The 18,984-nt window shown below is 43.8% G+C and overlaps 1 protein-coding gene across 7 annotated transcripts in view; it reads right to left on the reverse strand.

Moving 5' to 3' along the window:
- Positions 1 to 18,984, reverse strand: part of Atxn2 (ataxin 2) — a 96,895-nt gene that overhangs the window by 46,439 nt on the left and 31,472 nt on the right. For all 7 annotated transcript variants that reach the window (XM_052168153.1, XM_052168154.1, XM_052168152.1 and 4 more), the window contains exons 2-5: positions 17,736 to 17,772; positions 16,622 to 16,681; positions 16,134 to 16,205; positions 15,491 to 15,641 (exon numbers count right to left, since the gene is read on the reverse strand). In XM_052168153.1, the coding sequence (XP_052024113.1) occupies positions 15,491 to 15,641; positions 16,134 to 16,205; positions 16,622 to 16,681; positions 17,736 to 17,772 (320 nt within the window). The remainder of the gene's footprint in view (positions 1 to 15,490; positions 15,642 to 16,133; positions 16,206 to 16,621; positions 16,682 to 17,735; positions 17,773 to 18,984) is intronic.

Genomic DNA, 18,984 nt, shown 5'->3' on the forward strand with positions numbered 1-18,984 from the left:
AGGACTAAAGAGGGACACATCTTTATTTCTGTAAACAAAAAACTGTAACAGCCTATGGCAGATAGCTACTCCCCCAGAAGACCACAGCTTCTCCAAGCATTTCCTCAGGTGCTCCAGAAGTCATAAGAAATAGCTGTCTGGGGCTCCAGAAAACCCTCATTCTCCTGAGCCTACCATGTCAACTGCATCAACTGCAACCCAGCAAACTAATAAAATGCCCAGCTGAGCCGGGCAGTATTGGCGTACGCCTTTAGTTGCAGCACTTGGGAGGCAGAGGCAGGTGGATTTCTGAGTTCCAGGCCAGCCTGGTCTTCAGAGTGAGTTCCAGGCAGCCAGGGCTACACAGAGAAACCCTGTCTCGGGGGAAAAAGAAAAAAATGTCCAGCTGAAGAGTGAGGTTGCTGTTTTACTGCTCACACTAACAGCAACATGAGCAAAAAACTCAGAGACATCTGAAGAGGAAAGGTTTGACTTGGTTTTGAAAACATGTCTATCACTTTCTGGAGTGCAACATGGGCTTTTTGTAGAAAGCAAACCCAGGATAAATAGAGCAGATGAGATAAGCTCAAGAAGGCCATGGGAAAGAACACTGACAAGAAGTCTATCTGTAAATGCCCTAAAGAGAATAATATGAAGTCCTTGCCAGGTGTGGTGTGGTGTGGTGTCTTTGAATTCAAGGCCAGCCATAGCTGCACAGTGAGACCCTATCTCCAAAAAAAAAAAAAAAAAAAGTTTATGAGTATCTATTTTGAGGAGTACTTGTTTCTCTTTCAGTATCTGGGTTCAAGTCCCAGCACCCACATAGAGACAGCCATCTATAATTAGTTGCCTCTATTGACCTCAAGAACACAAGGTATGCACAAGCAGGCAAATTCATTCATGTAAAATAAATCCATAAAAAATTTAAATTCCACTTACTACACTGGTACAATAACCAGACACCATAGCTCTGAAAAGAACCAGGCACAAGGTGCAACAAAGTATATTTGGAGATTCATATATCATTTTTAAAAGGTTTTTATTTTGCATGTTTGAGTGTTTTGCCCTCAGGTATGCTTGCAGCGCCTGCAGAGCTCCCCAGGAACTGGAGTAGGAGAGGCCTGAGTACCAGGAACAGAGCGAGGTTCTCTGCAAGGTAAGCTGGCGCCCTCAACCACTCAACCTTCTCCCAGCTTCCAGCGTCTTGACTGTGCTAGCCTCATGTTCAGGAAAGACACTAAGATACTTTCCTAGGAGGACAGTCTGTAACAGGTGATGCTTGCTGGGACATATCCACACAGCAACAATTAAGTTAAAATCCACCATAAGCTCAAGCAGTTTCAGGGCTTGAGAGTGAGGCTCAGCAGGTAAAAGTATGTTTCTCTTCCACAAGACTGAGTTCAGCACCCACAAGATACCCACAACCTCTTGGAACTTTCAGCTCCAGAGGAGCCAATGCTCTCTTCTGGCCTCCACTGAAACCCACACATGTAGCAGACACACAAATAAATCATATATGCATAAAGTTGTGTTGTTGTTTTTTTAAGAGCCCAGTCTAATCAATTTAGTGAGTTCCAGGACAGCTGGGACTGCACCCAGACCCTCTCTCACAATCAAATAAGATAAGGTAAAATACCTAGGTGTGATGACACATACTTTTAATTCCAGCACTTGGGAGGCCGAGAGGCAGAGGCAGATAGACCTCTTTGAGTTTGAGGACAGCCTGGTCTACATAGCATGTTCCAGTCCAGCCAAGGCTAGATAATGAGACATTGTCTCACATAAACAAAACCATAAGCATACAAGCCACAAAAGAACAGGAATAAAAAAACTTTCACAGAATAAACTTTCATTGGTAAGGGACCAAAGTTCCTTTGTTGAACAGGTGAATGGGACTTTTTTTTGGGAGGGAAGGGGGTAATATAATTTTTGCTAAAGTCAAAAAAATTAAGCTCAAGACCAGCTTGGTCTACAGAGTGAGTTCCAGGAAAGCCACAGAGAAATACATCTAGAGAAATCAAAATCAAAAAAGAGAGCTGGAGAGACAAGTCAGCAGTTAAAAGAGCACCGACTGCTCCTCCAGAGGTCCTGAGTTCAGTTCCCAGCAACCACATGGTGGCTCACAATCATCTGTAATGAGATCTGATGCCCTCTTCTGGTGTCCAAAGACAGCTACAGTGGACTCACATACATAATATATAAATTCAAGAAGAAAAGAGAAAGGGAGCAGAGAGGAAAACAAAGAAACCCTACTTGCTAGGCATGGCAGTGAACCACACCCTAGCTCCCGACAGATGGCAGGGAAGGAACTGGAGCCATAGTACCTTCATGTACACAGCACAGACCTGCTCCCAAAGGAAAACTTCAAAATGACAAGCCTCAAACGGCCAATGTCTTAAAATGATAAACACATGAAATCAAATTTTGTAGCAGACACAAAGAAGACTGGGAAATGACATTTAGTCATGCAGAAAGAGACAGAATTATAGCTGTACAGATTCAAATGGGATGGCTTCTGATAGCACCCTGCTTTGTCTCAATAATGAACTGACTAAATTATGAAATTCCATTGTGGTTAGGAAGTATCTCTGACCTAGGCGGTGGTGGAGCACTCCTGTAATCCCAGCACTCTGGGGAGGCAGAGGCAGGCGGATTTCTGAGTTTGAGGCCAGTCTGGTTTACAGAGTGAGTTCCAGGACAGCCAGGGCTACACAGAGAAACCCTGTCTCCAAAAAAAAAAAAAAAAAAAAGTATCTCTGTTGTACAGGTCTGCAAATCCATTGCCAGACAGAGTTCTCTAATGAGGGCTGGAAGCTAAGCAGTTATCCCCTTGATGTGCTTAGAGTGTGATGGCGCTACCTGGAGGTGGTGCTTATAGAGGTAGTGGTCCCTGGGCCTATGGGCTTGACCTCTCCGTGGCCCTGATTGGGGCCTTTGCTTTTCTTCTGCCTCCTAGAGGTGAGGCCCTCAACCATCACACAAAGCTCGTGGAACCAAGAAACCACATTCTGTAGGCTCTGAAATCATGAGTCGGGCTAAATAATCCCCCTGTAAACTGTTCAGGTTCATCAAAGCAACAAGAAACTAACCAAAACCCATGAGAAGAAACAGTGGGTGCTTCTCCTGCCAAGACCCATTCACAGGCATGAGGAAAAGGCCTTGATCCTTTGGTTACAACAGACTAATACTGGCCAGAACAGCACTTATTCTTTTATTGTCATCACACTAGGAGGGGATAAAAGTTCTGGGGAAAAAAGACCAGAAGGGTTGGTGGAGACACAGACCTTCCAAAGTTCAGGGCCAGGGGCTGGGGACATGTGCAGGGGTGAAGAGCACCTGATACACTTTCAGAGGCAGGAGCTTGCTTCCCACGACCACATCTGAATTTCACAACCTCCTCTCACTCTAGCTCTGGGAGAGTCCACACAGGCCTCAAACAAGAACACAAACACATACACAATAAATCTAAAAATAAAAAATTATTTCTTAAAAAAGGCATAGCCGGACAGCAGCAGCAGCACTGCTCTCCAAGCACAGACAGGGAAGGCAGCCTAAGGAAGCACCGCCAGGCAGTGTGCTCTAAGGAAGCTCCTCAGGCAGTCAGCTCTAAGCAAACGGCGCCTTCTGCAGCTGCAGATTCTGTAAACTTACAGCCAGAAGCAAAGCAAAGCAACTGACACCAACCAAATCATTTTATCCACAATAAAATAAAATAAAATAAAACATAATCAACTGTAAGCTTATGTATTCATAGGGCAGTGGTGGGAGCAGGTGAGCATATGTGCCCTGCAGCATAAGCCTCTTCCCACCATGTAGGTCTCAGGGACTTGGTGCTGTATGCCCTTACCAGCTGAGCCATCTTATCTTCTCCCATATTATTCTTTTTAGAACTTGATGTGGGAACCATTTTAAACAGTGTCTGGAAAGAATATGAAAGAGCAAACACCAACACACTGTTTTCTTAAAAATACTATTTGCTACTTCAAAGTGCCTTGTTCCTCCCATAAATCACAGGCGATGATAAAGGTAGGAACTCAAGGCAAGAGCCTGAAGCAGACACCTTGGTGGAATGCCACTTGCTGCTTTGCCTCCAGGCTTCAGGTCTGCTATCCTTGGCTACCATTACACAGTCCAGCCACCTGTCCAGAGGTCGCACCTCCACAGACAGGGGTTGATCCTCCTCCAATCAGCAATCAAAAAAATGTCCCATAGGCATGTCCAAAGGCCAAACTGATGGAAGATATTCTTAACTAAGGGTCTCTCTTCCCAATATGTCAACCAACCAAGCACATGTCCATAAGGCTCTTCTCTCTCAAATAACTCAAATGCCAGGTATGCTGTCACATAAGCCTGCACCTCACTGCTGTCTTACACTATACTGTGCTGAAATTACAGGAAACAGAAAGCTAATCTCTCCTAAATTCTATCCAATACTGCTGGGCCAGTGACATGCTTGTCTAGATGTGAAGCCTTATCTTTACTGTGCACATACAAGCTGAGACATGAATTGAGTCTGTCTGGGGTTTTCTATTCTCTGTCACTACAAACATTGAACTCTAAGGCACTTTCATGTCTGGGAAAGCATGTCCTCCCTGCTGCTATGAAAGAAAACATTTTCCAATTCTCTCTGTTAATACATGGAAGTACAGAGCCTTTAGCATCACATCAGTATACATAGGATCACTAAGAGCTGACCACACACTATAATATTAAATATTTTTTTTACTCAAACCACTGCAAAATCTTCAACTTACCAAATCTACTTTAATAATGTTTTTATTTGCCTGCGGTGGTAGCACACACCTGTAATCTCAGCACTCTGGGAGGCAGAGGCAGGTGGATCTCTGAGTTTGAGGCCAGCCTGGTGAGTTCCAGGACAGCCAGGGCTACACAGAGAAACCCGTCTCGAAAAAGCCAAATCCAAAAAACCAAAAAAAAAAAAAAAAAGTTTTTATTTATTTAGTATTACTGTTTTCTGCAAGGCTGGGCACCGAAGCCAGTCAGGGAAGGAAAGCACTAGTGCTGAGCTAGCAAAGTCCTGTCTATCATACAGACACTCTTGGCTGGACTCCCAGCACTGAGTCAGTCTGTGGCTATAGTGGACCCCTGGAATGCCCATGGTAGTGGAGTCAGGATCAGAAGCTCATGATCATCCTTGGCTACACAGCAAGCAGCCTGGAATATGGGAGAACCTATGGGGATGGGGGACCAGACAGAGACACACACCCCAGTAAGATGGCTCAGTGGTAAAGGTACCAGCCACCACACAACATAACTTTTATTGCTGCAGGGCACTCGAGTAACAGAGAATTGGTTCCCATGAGATGCCTCCTGACATATATACAGAGATGCCATAGCACCCAGGCAAGATACATAAATAGATAAATGTAATTTTTTAAAAATGAAATATGTAAGAAATCAATCAGGCCACCTTACTTTTACTAGTACCAAATAGCAGTCTTAACCCTCACAGACCAGTAAACAAAGAGTCCCGTGGCGATGGCCCAAGTCAGTCCTCTGGATCCTGCTGTAGAACTCTCTCAGCTACTTCCCTGGCACCCAGCCAGCCTGAGTGTTGCCATGCTCCCCACCATGATGATAATAGACTAAACTTCTGAAACTGTAAGCAAACTCCAGTTACATGTTTACTTTCTTTTGTAAGAGCTGCCATGGCCTTGCTGTCTCTTTAGAGATAGGACATTTACTATGATGATTATACATGGGGGAGAAACAGGGATGAAGGCTTGCAAGATTCCTAACAGTATAAAAAGAAGTAAGCTGGGCAGTGGTGGCGCACGCCTTTAATCCCAGCACTTGGGAGGCAGAGGCAGGTGGATCTCTGAGTTCCAGGCCAGCCTGGTCTACAGAGTGAGTTCCAGAACAGCTAGGTCTACACAGAGAAACCCTGTCTCAAAAAAAAAAAAAAAAAAAAAAGTAAAAAGTTGCTAAGGGGAGAGACTGATAAGCAAGGCTGCCTGCAGGCTACACAGAAGGCTCCAGGGCTGCAGTACCCCACGTCATCACCCATGCTAGAGTGGAGCTGCTTTCTGCAGTTACCCCTAATCCTTTTAAGTAACTTCTCTCACCCCTAGGAACCCTAAGGAGACTCATTAGTTCATAAGCCTCCAATCCTGTGACAATCACTGTCATGGTCTGTGATGTGTGTCATGTCACCCCAGAAGGCGATTGTCCCACAACATCTGGGCATATGTATGAAGACTACAGAAGGTAGCTCTGTTCTCTCTGCATGTCTGAAGGTAGCTTTAGCAGATGCTTCCCTCCATGTAACATGCCCACAAGCATCTGTATGTGTCTGCAGTTGGGCATAAGGAAGCTGCATAAATGATCACAAAACAACTCTGAAGACGCCCACATCTCACTGTGCTGTCCAGAGCCATAAGCAGTGACAGGAAAACAGCAAGACATTCATCGCCATCTTTGGCTAGTTTCAATTACTCTGGGGTGTAGGTGAGCAAGCATGTAAGGAGGCACATACTCGTGCACTGTGGCAGGCAGCACTGGGTCACTCATCCTGTCACCCAGGCTCCTCCTCTGACACAGAGTCCCTTCCTACATCTAGAACTTGGCATTTTCTCCACTAGGCTGGAGACCAGGAAGCTCCAGCAATCCCCCTGTCTTGCCCTACAGAACTGGACTACTCCTGGCTTGTTATGGTGGTTTAGAGAATCCAGACTGAGGTCTTTGTGGTGGTCCAGCCTGCATTATCATGAGTCACTGAGTCATCTCTCCAGCCCAGAATTCCTAGTCTTCATAGAGAATTGTGTTTCTTTAAAAATGTTTTAGGATATTAAATATCACGAATTCAAAGACATAATGAGCCCATTTACTATGTGCCAAACAAGATACTGTGGTAGATGATGAGAATTTTTAAAAGATTAAAAGCCAAAAAAACAACAAAACCAACCAAATAAACACACAGAAATAGTGGCCCATGCCTGTGATCCTACTACTGAGGTGGCTCAGACAAGAGAATTGCAAAGAGTTCACAGCAAATTCAAGGACAGCCTAGGCTACAGAGTGAGGCCTTGCCTAAAAAAAATAAAATAGCCAGGCAGAGGTGGTGCACGCCTTTAATCCCCGCACTTGAGAGGCAGAGGCAGGTGGATTTCTGAGTTCCAGGCCAGCCTGAGTTCCAGGACAGCCAGGGCTACACAGAGAAGCCCAGTCTCAAAAAAACCAAAGCAAACAAACAAACAAATAAAATAAAGACATTCCTCAGATTAAGACCTCAGATTATCATGAGAAAGCCACACCCTCACACATCCTGGCCAAAGAACAGCAGAATGGGCACTGGGGAGGGGCCCACACAGCCAGGAGAGCACAGGCATGTAAGCGATAGACATAAGGAGAGGAAACAAGCAGGAAGGAGTCAGAAAAAAGGCGATGCAGTTAGGAAAGAGATAAATTTCTTTCCTAACTGGCACGGGTAAATGTGGCATGAGAGACTGAAAGAACCCAAAAGGACCTGCTAGAGGCTCCAGGTGGCCTCAGGTGGGACAGTATGTATGAGGAGGGGGAAGGGACTCTTCAAGGAAAGGGGACGTGAATAATTTGCAGGCAGAATTGAAAAAGTCAGTAGCAGGAAGTCTGGAGTACAGAAACAAGTGACATAAAAGCCAAGGTTGACGGCCCGTGGCTAAGGAAGGAGCTGAGTTCCACACCCAGAGCCCACAGACTACGTCCTCTTCTCTCTACACAGTAACACACACAACACACACTCACTACACACACTTAAAATAAGTAAAAGCCAAATGAAAGATTGGAGAGGGGTAGGAATGAGGGGAAACAAATGGAGGAGTGGGTTCAGGTGTTCCTTCCACAAAGCCAGAGAAAAGAGAATCCAATTGGCAGAGGAGGAGTAAGTGGCAGGTAGCCGTAGTTACCCCTGAGGCCATTCCCACTGGCTGAGACCAGTGGTTCATTACCTCTTACTGAAAGTGGCGTCTCATAAGTGCACGTACTTCTCTGGACTGCTTCCACCTAGAGTGGTCATAATTCAGAAGTGGCCTGAGATGATGCATGCAGCACTAGAGCCCAGCATCACTGATGCAGCACTAGAGCCGAGCATCAGTGCCAACTCTGCAACTGCACCAAACTAGAACAGCATGTAATGATTTTAAAACACCTGCTGTAAATAGCTCAAGTGCAAGCTTCCTTGTGAAAGGCCAGACGAGATGTATATGCAAGGCCTGCTGTCTGTTATTAAGCCTGACCTCCAGCTCTACAGACAGCAGCTGCAGCCAGCACATGGATGAAGAAGCACAGTGCTGTTACAATCCAACCTTGTGGACTACTATATCCATCTGCTGACCTGCTCTCCGGCTGGCTGAGACCACACAAAGGCACAAAGCAGGAAAGCGGCAGCAGGAGAGACAAGCAGGAGAGAAGCCATATCAATCCAACAATGGACACAATACAACACAAGATCACTCATCACTGGAGACTGGGGAACAGACAGTGACAGCTGGCAGTCAGCATGTAAGAGGACCTTTGGAGGGGCAATGGGAAGATCGGGAAAACAAAACAAAAAATTGCAGATCAGACAGGCACACTGGTAAGAACAGAGCAAGGGACCCAAGTCCCATTCCAAGACAAGCAGTTCGAGTTCTAAAAGTAGGTGCAAAATAGGAAAAAATGAGGGTAGGGGGCAGCACCATTGGTAAAGCACTTGCAGAGCAAGCATGAAGACCCATGAAATACTGCACAACTGTCATCTCGGTGCTAGAGATGCAGAAAGGAAAATCCCCAGGGTGCACTGGCCACCCACTCTAGCCAATCAGTGAGCTCTAGGTTCAGTAAGAAACCCTGTTCCAAAAATAAGATAGGACACGATTAAAAAAACCACAGGCTTTAATCCTAGCATTCAGAAAGCAGAAGCAGGCAGATCTCTGAGTTCAAGGTCAGCCTAATCTACATAGGTTCTAGGACATAGAGATTCGGTCTCAAAAAACAAAGAAAAGGAAAAAAAAGAGAAGTGGGGAACAAAACCTCATACAACACCTACCTCTGACTCACACATACAGAGGCACACAACCACAGACAGAATACACACAGCACAGCAAAGTGTTCTAGGGCCAGAAGGACGGCTCAGTGAGGAACAGCACTTGCCATGCACCATGAGGGTCTGAATGGGAATCTGGGAATCCCAAGAACCCACCTGAGAGCTGGACACATAGTGTCAGCTTTTGTGGTCCCCAAACTCCTCTTAAGGGGACATGAGAGTGAAGCCAAGCATCCCTTAAACTCACACTTGCAGCTAGTCTGCTGAATACAGCAGAAAAGCTACAGAGACCAACTGAAGCAATATCTTCTGGGCTACACACACACAGAAAAGGCAAGCCTTCCCAACTGTCTGCAGCAGAGCCTAGTAAGAAAAGCCCATAGTGCTGGAGAGATGATGGCTCTCCAGGACCCACCTCATGGCTAATAAGTCTCTATCTCCAGTTCCATGGGACCCAACAGTCTCCTCCGGCCTCTGTGGACACTGAACACATACATGTATACATGCAGGCAAACACTAATGCACATAAATAAAACTAAAAGAAAAATCCTTTAAAAATAAAAAGAAACCTAAAACATTTTGGTTTTTAAAAAGCTAACTTTCCATTAAGAGCTGATCTTTCCAGGGGCGACTGAGGACAATCACCTGTCCTCTCACCAACTGAGAGAGTGAGGCAGGAGGATCGGGTGCTCAGGAGCAGTGTCCTCTTCAGAGGCTATTGCAAGGCTACCTTAGTCCACCCATTCATGGAAAAAAGAATCTCACGGCCTGTTCTAACTCTGTGTGAGCTAGAAGGACTCAGCGAAGCAAAGATACCTTTATTCAGTCCATAAGCCATATATTGGCACGTAACATAAGGATATTTCTAAGCCTTTCTTTCATATTTCGGTAAAGATGGATGAATATGGGGCTGGAGAGAAGCTTTAGTTAAGAGCACAAGCGGCTCTACCTGAGGACCCCTGTTCAAATCACAGCACATACACGGCAGCTAACTACTGTCTCTAACGCTAGTTCCAGGGCATCCAATGCCCTGGGTTTTGGCCTCCTTGAGCTCCAAGCACTCACACAATACAGATATATATATATATGCCAAAACTCATGGAAAAAAGAATCTCACGACCTGTTCTATCTCTGTGTGAGCTAGAAGGACAAAATTTAAATTATTTTTTTAAGATTTGTTTATTTTATGTACATTAAGTGCTTTATCTGCATGTACACATACACACCAGAAGAAGATCACATCAGATGGTTGTAAGCCACCATGTATGTGGCTGCTGGGAATTGAACATGGGGAGAGCAGCCAGGACTCTTAACCACTGAGTCATCTCTCCAGCCCCCATAAAAATTATTCTTAAAAATACGTGCTGAGGACTGGTGAGATGGCTCAGCGGTTAAGAGCACTGACTACTCTTCCAGAGATCCTGAGTTCAAATCCCAGCAACCACATGGTGGCTCACGACCATCTGTAATGAGATCTGATGTCCTCTTCTGATGTGTCTGAAGACGGCTACAGTGTACTTACATATAATAATTAAAAAAAAAAATTCCGTGCTGAGGAAGACAGCTCAGTGTTTAAGAGCACACTGGCTGATCTATTTAAAGACTTGGGTTCAATACCCAACACTCACATACTGGCCCACAGCCGTCAGGAACTCCAGTTTGGGGTTATTCAACACCATCTTCTGGACTCTAAGGGCACTACAGGCATGGACACTAACGAAGGCAAAACACCCACATGCAGAAAAACAAAATATCCAAAAACGTTCTAAAAAACATTTTTTAAAGATGCGTATGAAAAAAATAGGGATCTTCTGTGTGTAGCCCTGGCTATCCTGAAACTCAGATATGTCTGCCTCTCAATTCCTACTGCTGGAATAATAATGACTTTTAAAACATGTTGAAATCGAGCCTCAGAAAAGGTTCAGCAGATAAAGGCACGTGCCACCAACCTGGCAACCTGAATCTGAACCTCAGGAACCACATGGCAGAAGGAGTCAACAGGCTTCCACAAGCTTCAGCGGAGCTCCACTGTACATCAAGGCATGCATACACACACACACACACACACACGCACACGCACACGCACACGCACACGCACACGCACACGCACACGCACACCCATGTGGTAAGTTTTAAAATAACACACTGACATAAATAAATATGTATCAGGGTTTAAAAGCCACACTAATGTTACTTGCTTTAAAAGGCTTACCTAGCGAAGACTGGTGAGTCCTGCCTGATCTACATAGTGAGACTATGTCTCAAAAAATGATTTTTTTCTCTAAAAGCAAGACATGAAAAGAATAAAAAAAAAAAAAAAGGAACCTGAACCATGCAATAACCTGTACCTTACACTGCCTGCAATGGCTTTGTTCGGGGTTGTTGTTGTTACACCAATCTGACCTAGAACTCAATAGATAGTCTGATATAACCTTAAATGTACGACCTTCCTGCCACAGCCTCTGCAAAAGTAGGCTTACAGTGTCTGCCACCATGCTTTAACCCTTGCTTGATCTGTGACTACACTGTTAATGTTAATAGAGTGATGACCCTCCCCCCAAGTGCTCATCACTACAGTACAATGTGAAGGACAGATGTGAGTCAGGGTTAAAGAACTGGGCTCAGTCACTACTTGACCACGTACTCAGATGCATCTGTTTTCTTACCCAGTAACAAGTAGATAAAAATCATGCCCATGTTACAAATTGTGATAACAGTAAAAACTTTATAGAAGTCCTGACCTGAGAGAACAAGAGACGATGGCTGGACAGTTAAGAGTAAAAGTTACAGAGACCAGTACACACTGGATGGCTCACAACCACCTTTAACTCCAAGTCTAGGGGATACAATACCCTCCAAAAGCCCATATACCAATACACAGAATTTAAAACTAAGAACTTTTTTTTAGAGTCTCCACTATGTAACTTTGGCTATCCTCAAACTTGTTGCTGTGAACAAGACAACTCTGATAAGGACAACATTTAATTGGAGCTGGCTTACAGGCTCAGAGGTTCAGTCCATTATCATCATAGCAGGAAGTAAGGCAGCACCCAGGCAGGCATGGTGCCGGAGGAGCTTAGAGTTCTACATCTTCACCGGAAGGCCACTAGGAGAAGACTGGCTTCCAGGCAGCTAGGAAGAGGGTCTTAAAGCTCATGCCCACAGAGACATACTTCCTCTAAGAAGGCCACACCTCCAAATGGTGCCACTCCCCAGGACAAACATATTCAAACCAACCCGGGGTGTGTGCGTATGCATGTTTATCTGTGTAAGGTTGTCCTCCAGGGAGTCGGCTTTCCTGGAAGTGAAGTCACAGGCAGTCTGAAGCCTGAGTTCAGATCCCTCTGGAAGAGCAGCCAGTGCTCTTAACCGAAGAGCTATGGCTCCAGCCCAGTCTGTTATTGTTTTTGAGTTTTTTGGTTTGGTTTGGTTGGATTTGCTTGTTTGTGTGAGATAAGATCTCACCGGCCTTGAACTTGTGGCAGTCTCCTGAAAGCTGGAGTAACAAGTGAGTCACCATGCCTAACTAACAACTTCAAGATTCTCACAGTGGTGTTAAAGAAACAAGATGAAAGCAGGAGCTCCACGGGAAAATTCATCTCCTGCATTCAGGAAGCTCTGACGTCAAACTACCAAGGATTAGTCAATCTCTGATCAAGGTCTACCAAATTAGTGTATCAGCAAAAACTTTTACAAGATAATGGTTAACTCTGAGACTAAAAAAAAAAAAAAAAAAAAAAAAAAAGGACTATGAGTCAAAGCAAGCAAGTATGTGCGCCCTCCAGACTCAGAGCTAAGCCATTCCTCAGGACTAGAAGCCCAGGGCTGGGTCCTCACATATCTCACATTTCCAGGACCTCAAGCAGGATGTTTCATGTCTATGTTGGTGAGTGGAGGTGGGGGATGTTGCTTGCTTATGTCTGCTCATCATGTGAGTGCAGTGCCCAAGGAGGCCAGAAGAAGGTGCTGTATCTCCTGGAACTGGAGTTGCAGATGGTTATAAGCCACCATTTGGGTGTTAGGAATCAAAACCAGGTCTTCTGCAATAGCAGCTAGTACTCATCATTCCACAAGCTGATTATTTGTAAATCCCTGGCATCCATACAGACGCCAAGTATAGCACATGGGTGTGTGTTTATAACTCCTGAACTGGGGAGGCAGAGATAGGCACTCACCAACGTTTGCTGTCTAGCCTCATCAGTGAGCACCTAGTCCCAGCAAGAGACCTTGTCTCAAGGAAAGGTGGATGTCTTCTGAAGAACACCACCCAGGTGACCTGGCAGAGAATTCTGACTCAAGGATCCTAAATTCTTGAAGACAGTCAGAGCTTATCTTTAATATGCAGAGGCCCTGCGTCCTCATTCTCAGCATTGAAAAATACAACTGTATAATTAACCTGTGGGCTTTTTTTCTTTCTTTTGGTTTCTCTGAGGAACTCTGGCTGTCCTGGAACTCACTCTGACGACCAGACTGGCCTCAAACTTAGATTTGCCTGCCTCTGTCTCCTCCCTCCACGCCTGGTTTTCTACAGACTACTTGAAATTATGTCAATATTCATGCCTTCATAAGAAAAAATGAACCATTAACATACAGTAAAGCATCCTTTCACACGTGGGCTGGATTTAATCACTAATACTACACAAGACCTGAGATGCTGGCATACACCTGCAATGCCAGTACTGGGGAGTGGAGACCAGAGCTTTATCCTTGGGGCTGTTCTGACTACAAGAGGACTTGTCTTTAAAACTAAACAAGCACAGAGCATAATGCACACACCTCTAATCCAAACACTCTGGAGGCAGAGGCAGGTGGATCTCCGTGAGTTCCAGGTTAGCAAGAACTACACAGTGAGACCCGGTCTGGGGGTTCTGGGGCAGGGAAGTTGGGAGGGTGGGGGATGAGGAAAGTGGAAGTGAGGGGTGAAAGGGTGGAAGAAGCAGGGAATAAGAACGACTAAGCACACCACAAAAGCAACAGCATTAGAGCTGGGGATAGGGCTCAGTAGTGGAGTTTACCTGGCACATGTAAGGCTAGGGAGAAGTCCCAGCACTGCAACAACACTGAAATGGGTTCTGGTGTGGTACAGCAACATCATGACCATTAGTCTGCAGTGTCCTATGCTTGGTCCACAGCACTCCCAAAACAAAGATACTGCAAACCCAGTAGAACAGCCAATAACTGCTGTTTCTGCTACAGCCAATCCTCTCCCCTGAGTGCTGTGTGTACACACCCAGTTTGCTCTCCCCCCTTGTTATGACCAAAGTCACTCTTAAAATTTAAAAACATGAAATCTTTCAAAAGCATAAATATAATTTGATATTCAAAGCATAAGGAAAACTGGTTCTAAAGGCAGCAAATAAGAAGGCATTTGTACCTTCATAGGTGACGGAATGCTCTTTAGGAAATTACAAATCTAAGTCCATTCCCAAAATAGTAATGGAAGAATCACTCTGGAGGCAGAGATGCACAGATCTTGGAGTTCCAGGACAGCGAGGCCTACAGAGAAATCCTGTCTTTAAAAAAAAAAAAAGGAAAAAGAAAAAAAACCGGGGAAGGGAGGTCTCCGCCTTCCTGTGCCTCAGAGAAATTTTCAGTATGAAAATTTCAATCGCAAAGCACAAAGAGCCATTACCACCGATTGAAACATGAAAATCAAGTATAGTTAATGACAATCTATCATTCAAAAACTTTTTAATTGCAAAGGTCCTTTCCCAGTGCTACCACGTGCCCCTCCAGATGACAGACCAATATTCACAAGCCTCTCTTCAATCAACACTTGCAACAGGTAGGGGACACATATGCACAAACATATACACACATATGTAAGTATATTTAAATTCTTGGAATATGCAACCATACCTACACCAGCATTCTGTTTGAGATGGTCCCACTGTTCAGCCCAGTCCAGACAAAGCTTCTAAACCCAAGGCTTACAGGTGTGAGCTACTACTGGCTAATATTATCTTAACAGGATGCATGCTGGGGCTGGAGAGATGACTCAGTAGGTAGGAGCACCCACATAGTGAACTCATAACCATCAGGAACTCCAGTTCCTAGGGATCTGACATCTTCTACTGACCTCAGCAGCACCAGGTATGCCCATGGTACACATAAATACATTCAGGCAAAATGCTTGGATACAAAAGTACCACTTTTAAATATTTTAAATATATATATATATATTTTCTAACGAAAAAAAGCATTAAAACTCACATTTTTATTAGATTAAAAAAGTTATTCTAGAAAAATACCACTAATAATAAAAAGAAAAAGAAAACAAAATCTCATTCCTAGGTCTTGAGGCAAAGGCCTACAACTTTAGCACTAGAAAGGCAAAGGCAGGAGAACCAAGAGCTCAAGGTCAGCCCAAGCCACATAGCAAGATCCTGTCTGAGGTGAGGGAAAGCAGTCTGTGTGGGTGCTGGAGAACTGCTGCTGGGGTGAGCCTATCACACCAGGCTTCGGGGGACCTCAGAAACCCAAGCCTACCTCTCCGTGCATAGCTGGAGTCTGTATCTTTAAACTGTACCACAACGAAGTCAGAGCATTTGAACAAAACACTCTCCATTATTTCTTCACGTTTTGGCCCCGAACTGGATTCTGTACTTTTCTCATGTGCAGCATCAAGTACCAAATCACACTAAAATACAAAGATTAATAACATTAAAAACATTGATTAATAGTATTCATAGGGCTATTTATTTAGCTCATCAAAGCCATTTACTTTTCAAGCCTATGGTAAACCATCTTGAGAAAACCTGATTAACACATTCGGTTTAGACTTGTCATGCACCCACCATACAAAAATCCTCAGATCTAAAAACTGTTCTCACTACAGTGTATCTGAAACACACTAATGTTCAGAGATATAACTGTACATCCCTCTTCTAGCTCACAGTCTGAAAATGGCTGCATAGCATAAGCACATATAATATTTTCAGTTCCACAAGCCAATCATTAAATAGTAAGAATTTGTTATTAGAGAGAAAAAAAAAGTGGTTATTAAAAACATGTGGAGAGTGTAATGATCAAGAAAACATTTTATTTTATCTCATGAGATCAATCAATTGCTAACTCCACAGTCATCTCAACCAATGACAAGACACTCTTGAGAAGTGACAGGAAGAATTACCTTAGGACTGTATGTTTTAAAAACTCCTTCATATATGCCTCCATTTTTCACTTGTACTTCACATTTCGATCCCTGAAAGACAATTGAATAGTGTGAAGAGTGTGGTACCCACCACTGGTGTCTTCATCTCCTTTTCTGTAAAGTCTCATTCAGCACATTAACATTATAACCGATTCTCTATTGGTACAGGACTGGAAACTCCAAAGTGAATATAAAATGAATCCTAAAGCTACACACTTCTATCCCCACTGCCATTAGATAACAAAATATTACACCAAAGACCAGCAGCTATAAACACTACTTTACATGAAATAGGGTTAGCAAGAGTATTTTTACTGTGAGTTATAATTAACTGAATAGCATTCTAATGTATTTTTAAGTCATCTTTATTATATATAGCCTAATATTAGGTTGAGAATTATCTACATTTTATCTCCATATAATATTCCACCCCAAAGGAGTTTATCCCTAATAATTAGGTAACTTACAACAACTGACGTAAGTATATGAACCATCCTCACGTTTGCATAGATTCCGTCAAAAGAAATCTGAAATGTGTGAAAAATAAACATTATTATAAGGCAACAAAACTATTCCAGGCTGGACTACACAAGGGTCTGACTACCTAACTCTCAGTAAGACAGCCTGAGCAATAAATGTTTCAAAATGTTTCAAAACTCAGTGATAGCAAGATCTCTGTGAGTTTGAGGTGCCTGGTCTACACAGTGAGTTCCAAGACAGCCAAGACTACATAGTAGACTCCATGCCCAAAAAACAAACAGGTAGGTAGCAGTGGTTCACACCTTTAATCTCAGCAATCAGGAGGCAGAGGCAGGCAGATCTCTCTAAGTTTGAGGCCAGCCTGGACTATAGAAAGAGCTCCAAAACAGGATTACATAGAGAAAACCCTATCTCAAAAAACCAACCCAACATAAAAACACCAATAAATGGTGGCTTCTCATATGGAATTTCATGCTCCTTGTGTCTATTTTACCTTCACTAATGAAAGTTGGAAAACATCCCTGGTCTTTTCCAGGGACCCTGGTCTCCAGAGTGAGTTCCAGGACAGCCAGGGCTAGCTATAAAACACCTTTTGATCTGACATTTTTTTTTTTTTTTTTTTTGAGGCAGGGTTTCTCTGTGTAGCCCTGGCTGTCCTGGAGCTCACTCTGTAGACCAGGCTGGCCTCGAACTCAGAAATCTGTCTGTCTCTGCCTCCCAAGTGCTGGGATTAAAGGCATGCACCACCACTGCCCGGCTCAGAAGGTATTTTCCAAGGAGGAAAAATAAAATAAGTTAAAATAGACAGCACATTAATCCTAACAGAAAGCCCAAAGAACTTAGCAAACTCTGGTCCTGGAACATCACAACACTTGGCAGTGTATCAGTATTATAGAAGCCATAAACACTATTAACAGAAAATTGTACATTTCAGATGCCTTCCCGAAAAACAACTCATAGAATCAATAACCTTGTATTAAACTGACTTATCTATAAATTATCTGTAGTACAATTTGAGATTTAATTCTTTGCTTTATTATTGAGTCTATAGTTAGAAATCACACTTCATATATTTTTCCAAACAACATTAAAGTTACTCACCGTAGGTTGAGGCAGTCCTTTGCTACTGTTCCGACCTCTGCAAAGATTAAACATTGTTTTATTAAAATCATTTTTTATTTTATTTAAATTAAAGAGTACATAAAATATAATCTTATTCTATTCAAATACAGGCCAGGCTGACTGTGAAGGGGCCATCTAATACAGTGTGTGTGACAGGAAATCTCAGTGGCTGTGTGCTACCAGGCCAGGGAGAGATTGCCACAAAGAGGGAAGAAAAGACAAGACTACAGTTTTATCAAAACCAAATGGTGAGGCAGGCCGGATGTGTGCCGCATGCATTTAAGCCCCGCTCTAGGGAGACAGAAACAGGCAACCTGCTCTACAGTCAATTCCAGGACAGCCAGAGCTACTGAGCAAAGAAAGAGACCTTGACCCTAAAGCATAAACAAAAACAAATGCATAACAGAAAAGTGAAGACAGCCTAGCAGGGTCTAGTGGTGTGTGGCTGCACTCACCCTTCAGAGGCTGAGGCAGTGGGATGCTGTGGTATGAGCTCAGCCAGGGCTGTAGAGCACACCTTGTCTCCCCGCCCCAGTCAGCACACTGAAGGACAATGGTACACAAAGGAGCAGCTCTCTCAGAAGCAAGGAGTGGGAGCACATGCTTGGGATCAACATGGCCGACTGACACCCCAATCAACACTCATTCTCCCCATCTCAAAAGAAGCATTTATAACTGCAGAAAAAACTACCAAAAATAAGTTAAAATGTTTTTTTCAGAAGGCTCAGAAGGTAAAGGCACTTGCTACAAGCTTAAAGACTTGAATTCAATCCCCAGGATCCATAGAACAGGCGAATCAACTACAAATTGTCCTCTGACCACTACATGAGTGCTGGGACAGAACACACACACACACACACACACACACACACACAGAGAGAGAGAGAGAGAGAGAGAGAGAGAGAGAGAGAGAGAGAGAGAGAGAGAGAGAGAGAGAAAGTAAATAAATGTTTAAATATCAGATAATTCTAAACACTTTTACTTCTAAATACCATGTGTCTCTGTCAGATTTGGCATGTGATATCGCAGGCCTGGTGGTCCATAGCTATAATTCCAGCTGAGGCAGTAGCTTCCTTACTTGAGGCTAGCCTGTCAAAATTCAGGAATTGGCCAACATGTCTTTTCCTTAGCAACTTTCACCCTTGGAAAAGCTACAAGTACACAAACTCAGCTACCAGGTTAGGAACATAGGTCAGTGGTAGAGTATGCTTGCTTAATGTTTCTGAGC

Source organism: Apodemus sylvaticus, chromosome 22, assembly GCF_947179515.1.
Source record: "Apodemus sylvaticus chromosome 22, mApoSyl1.1, whole genome shotgun sequence".
Classification (NCBI taxonomy): Eukaryota; Metazoa; Chordata; class Mammalia; order Rodentia; family Muridae; genus Apodemus; species Apodemus sylvaticus.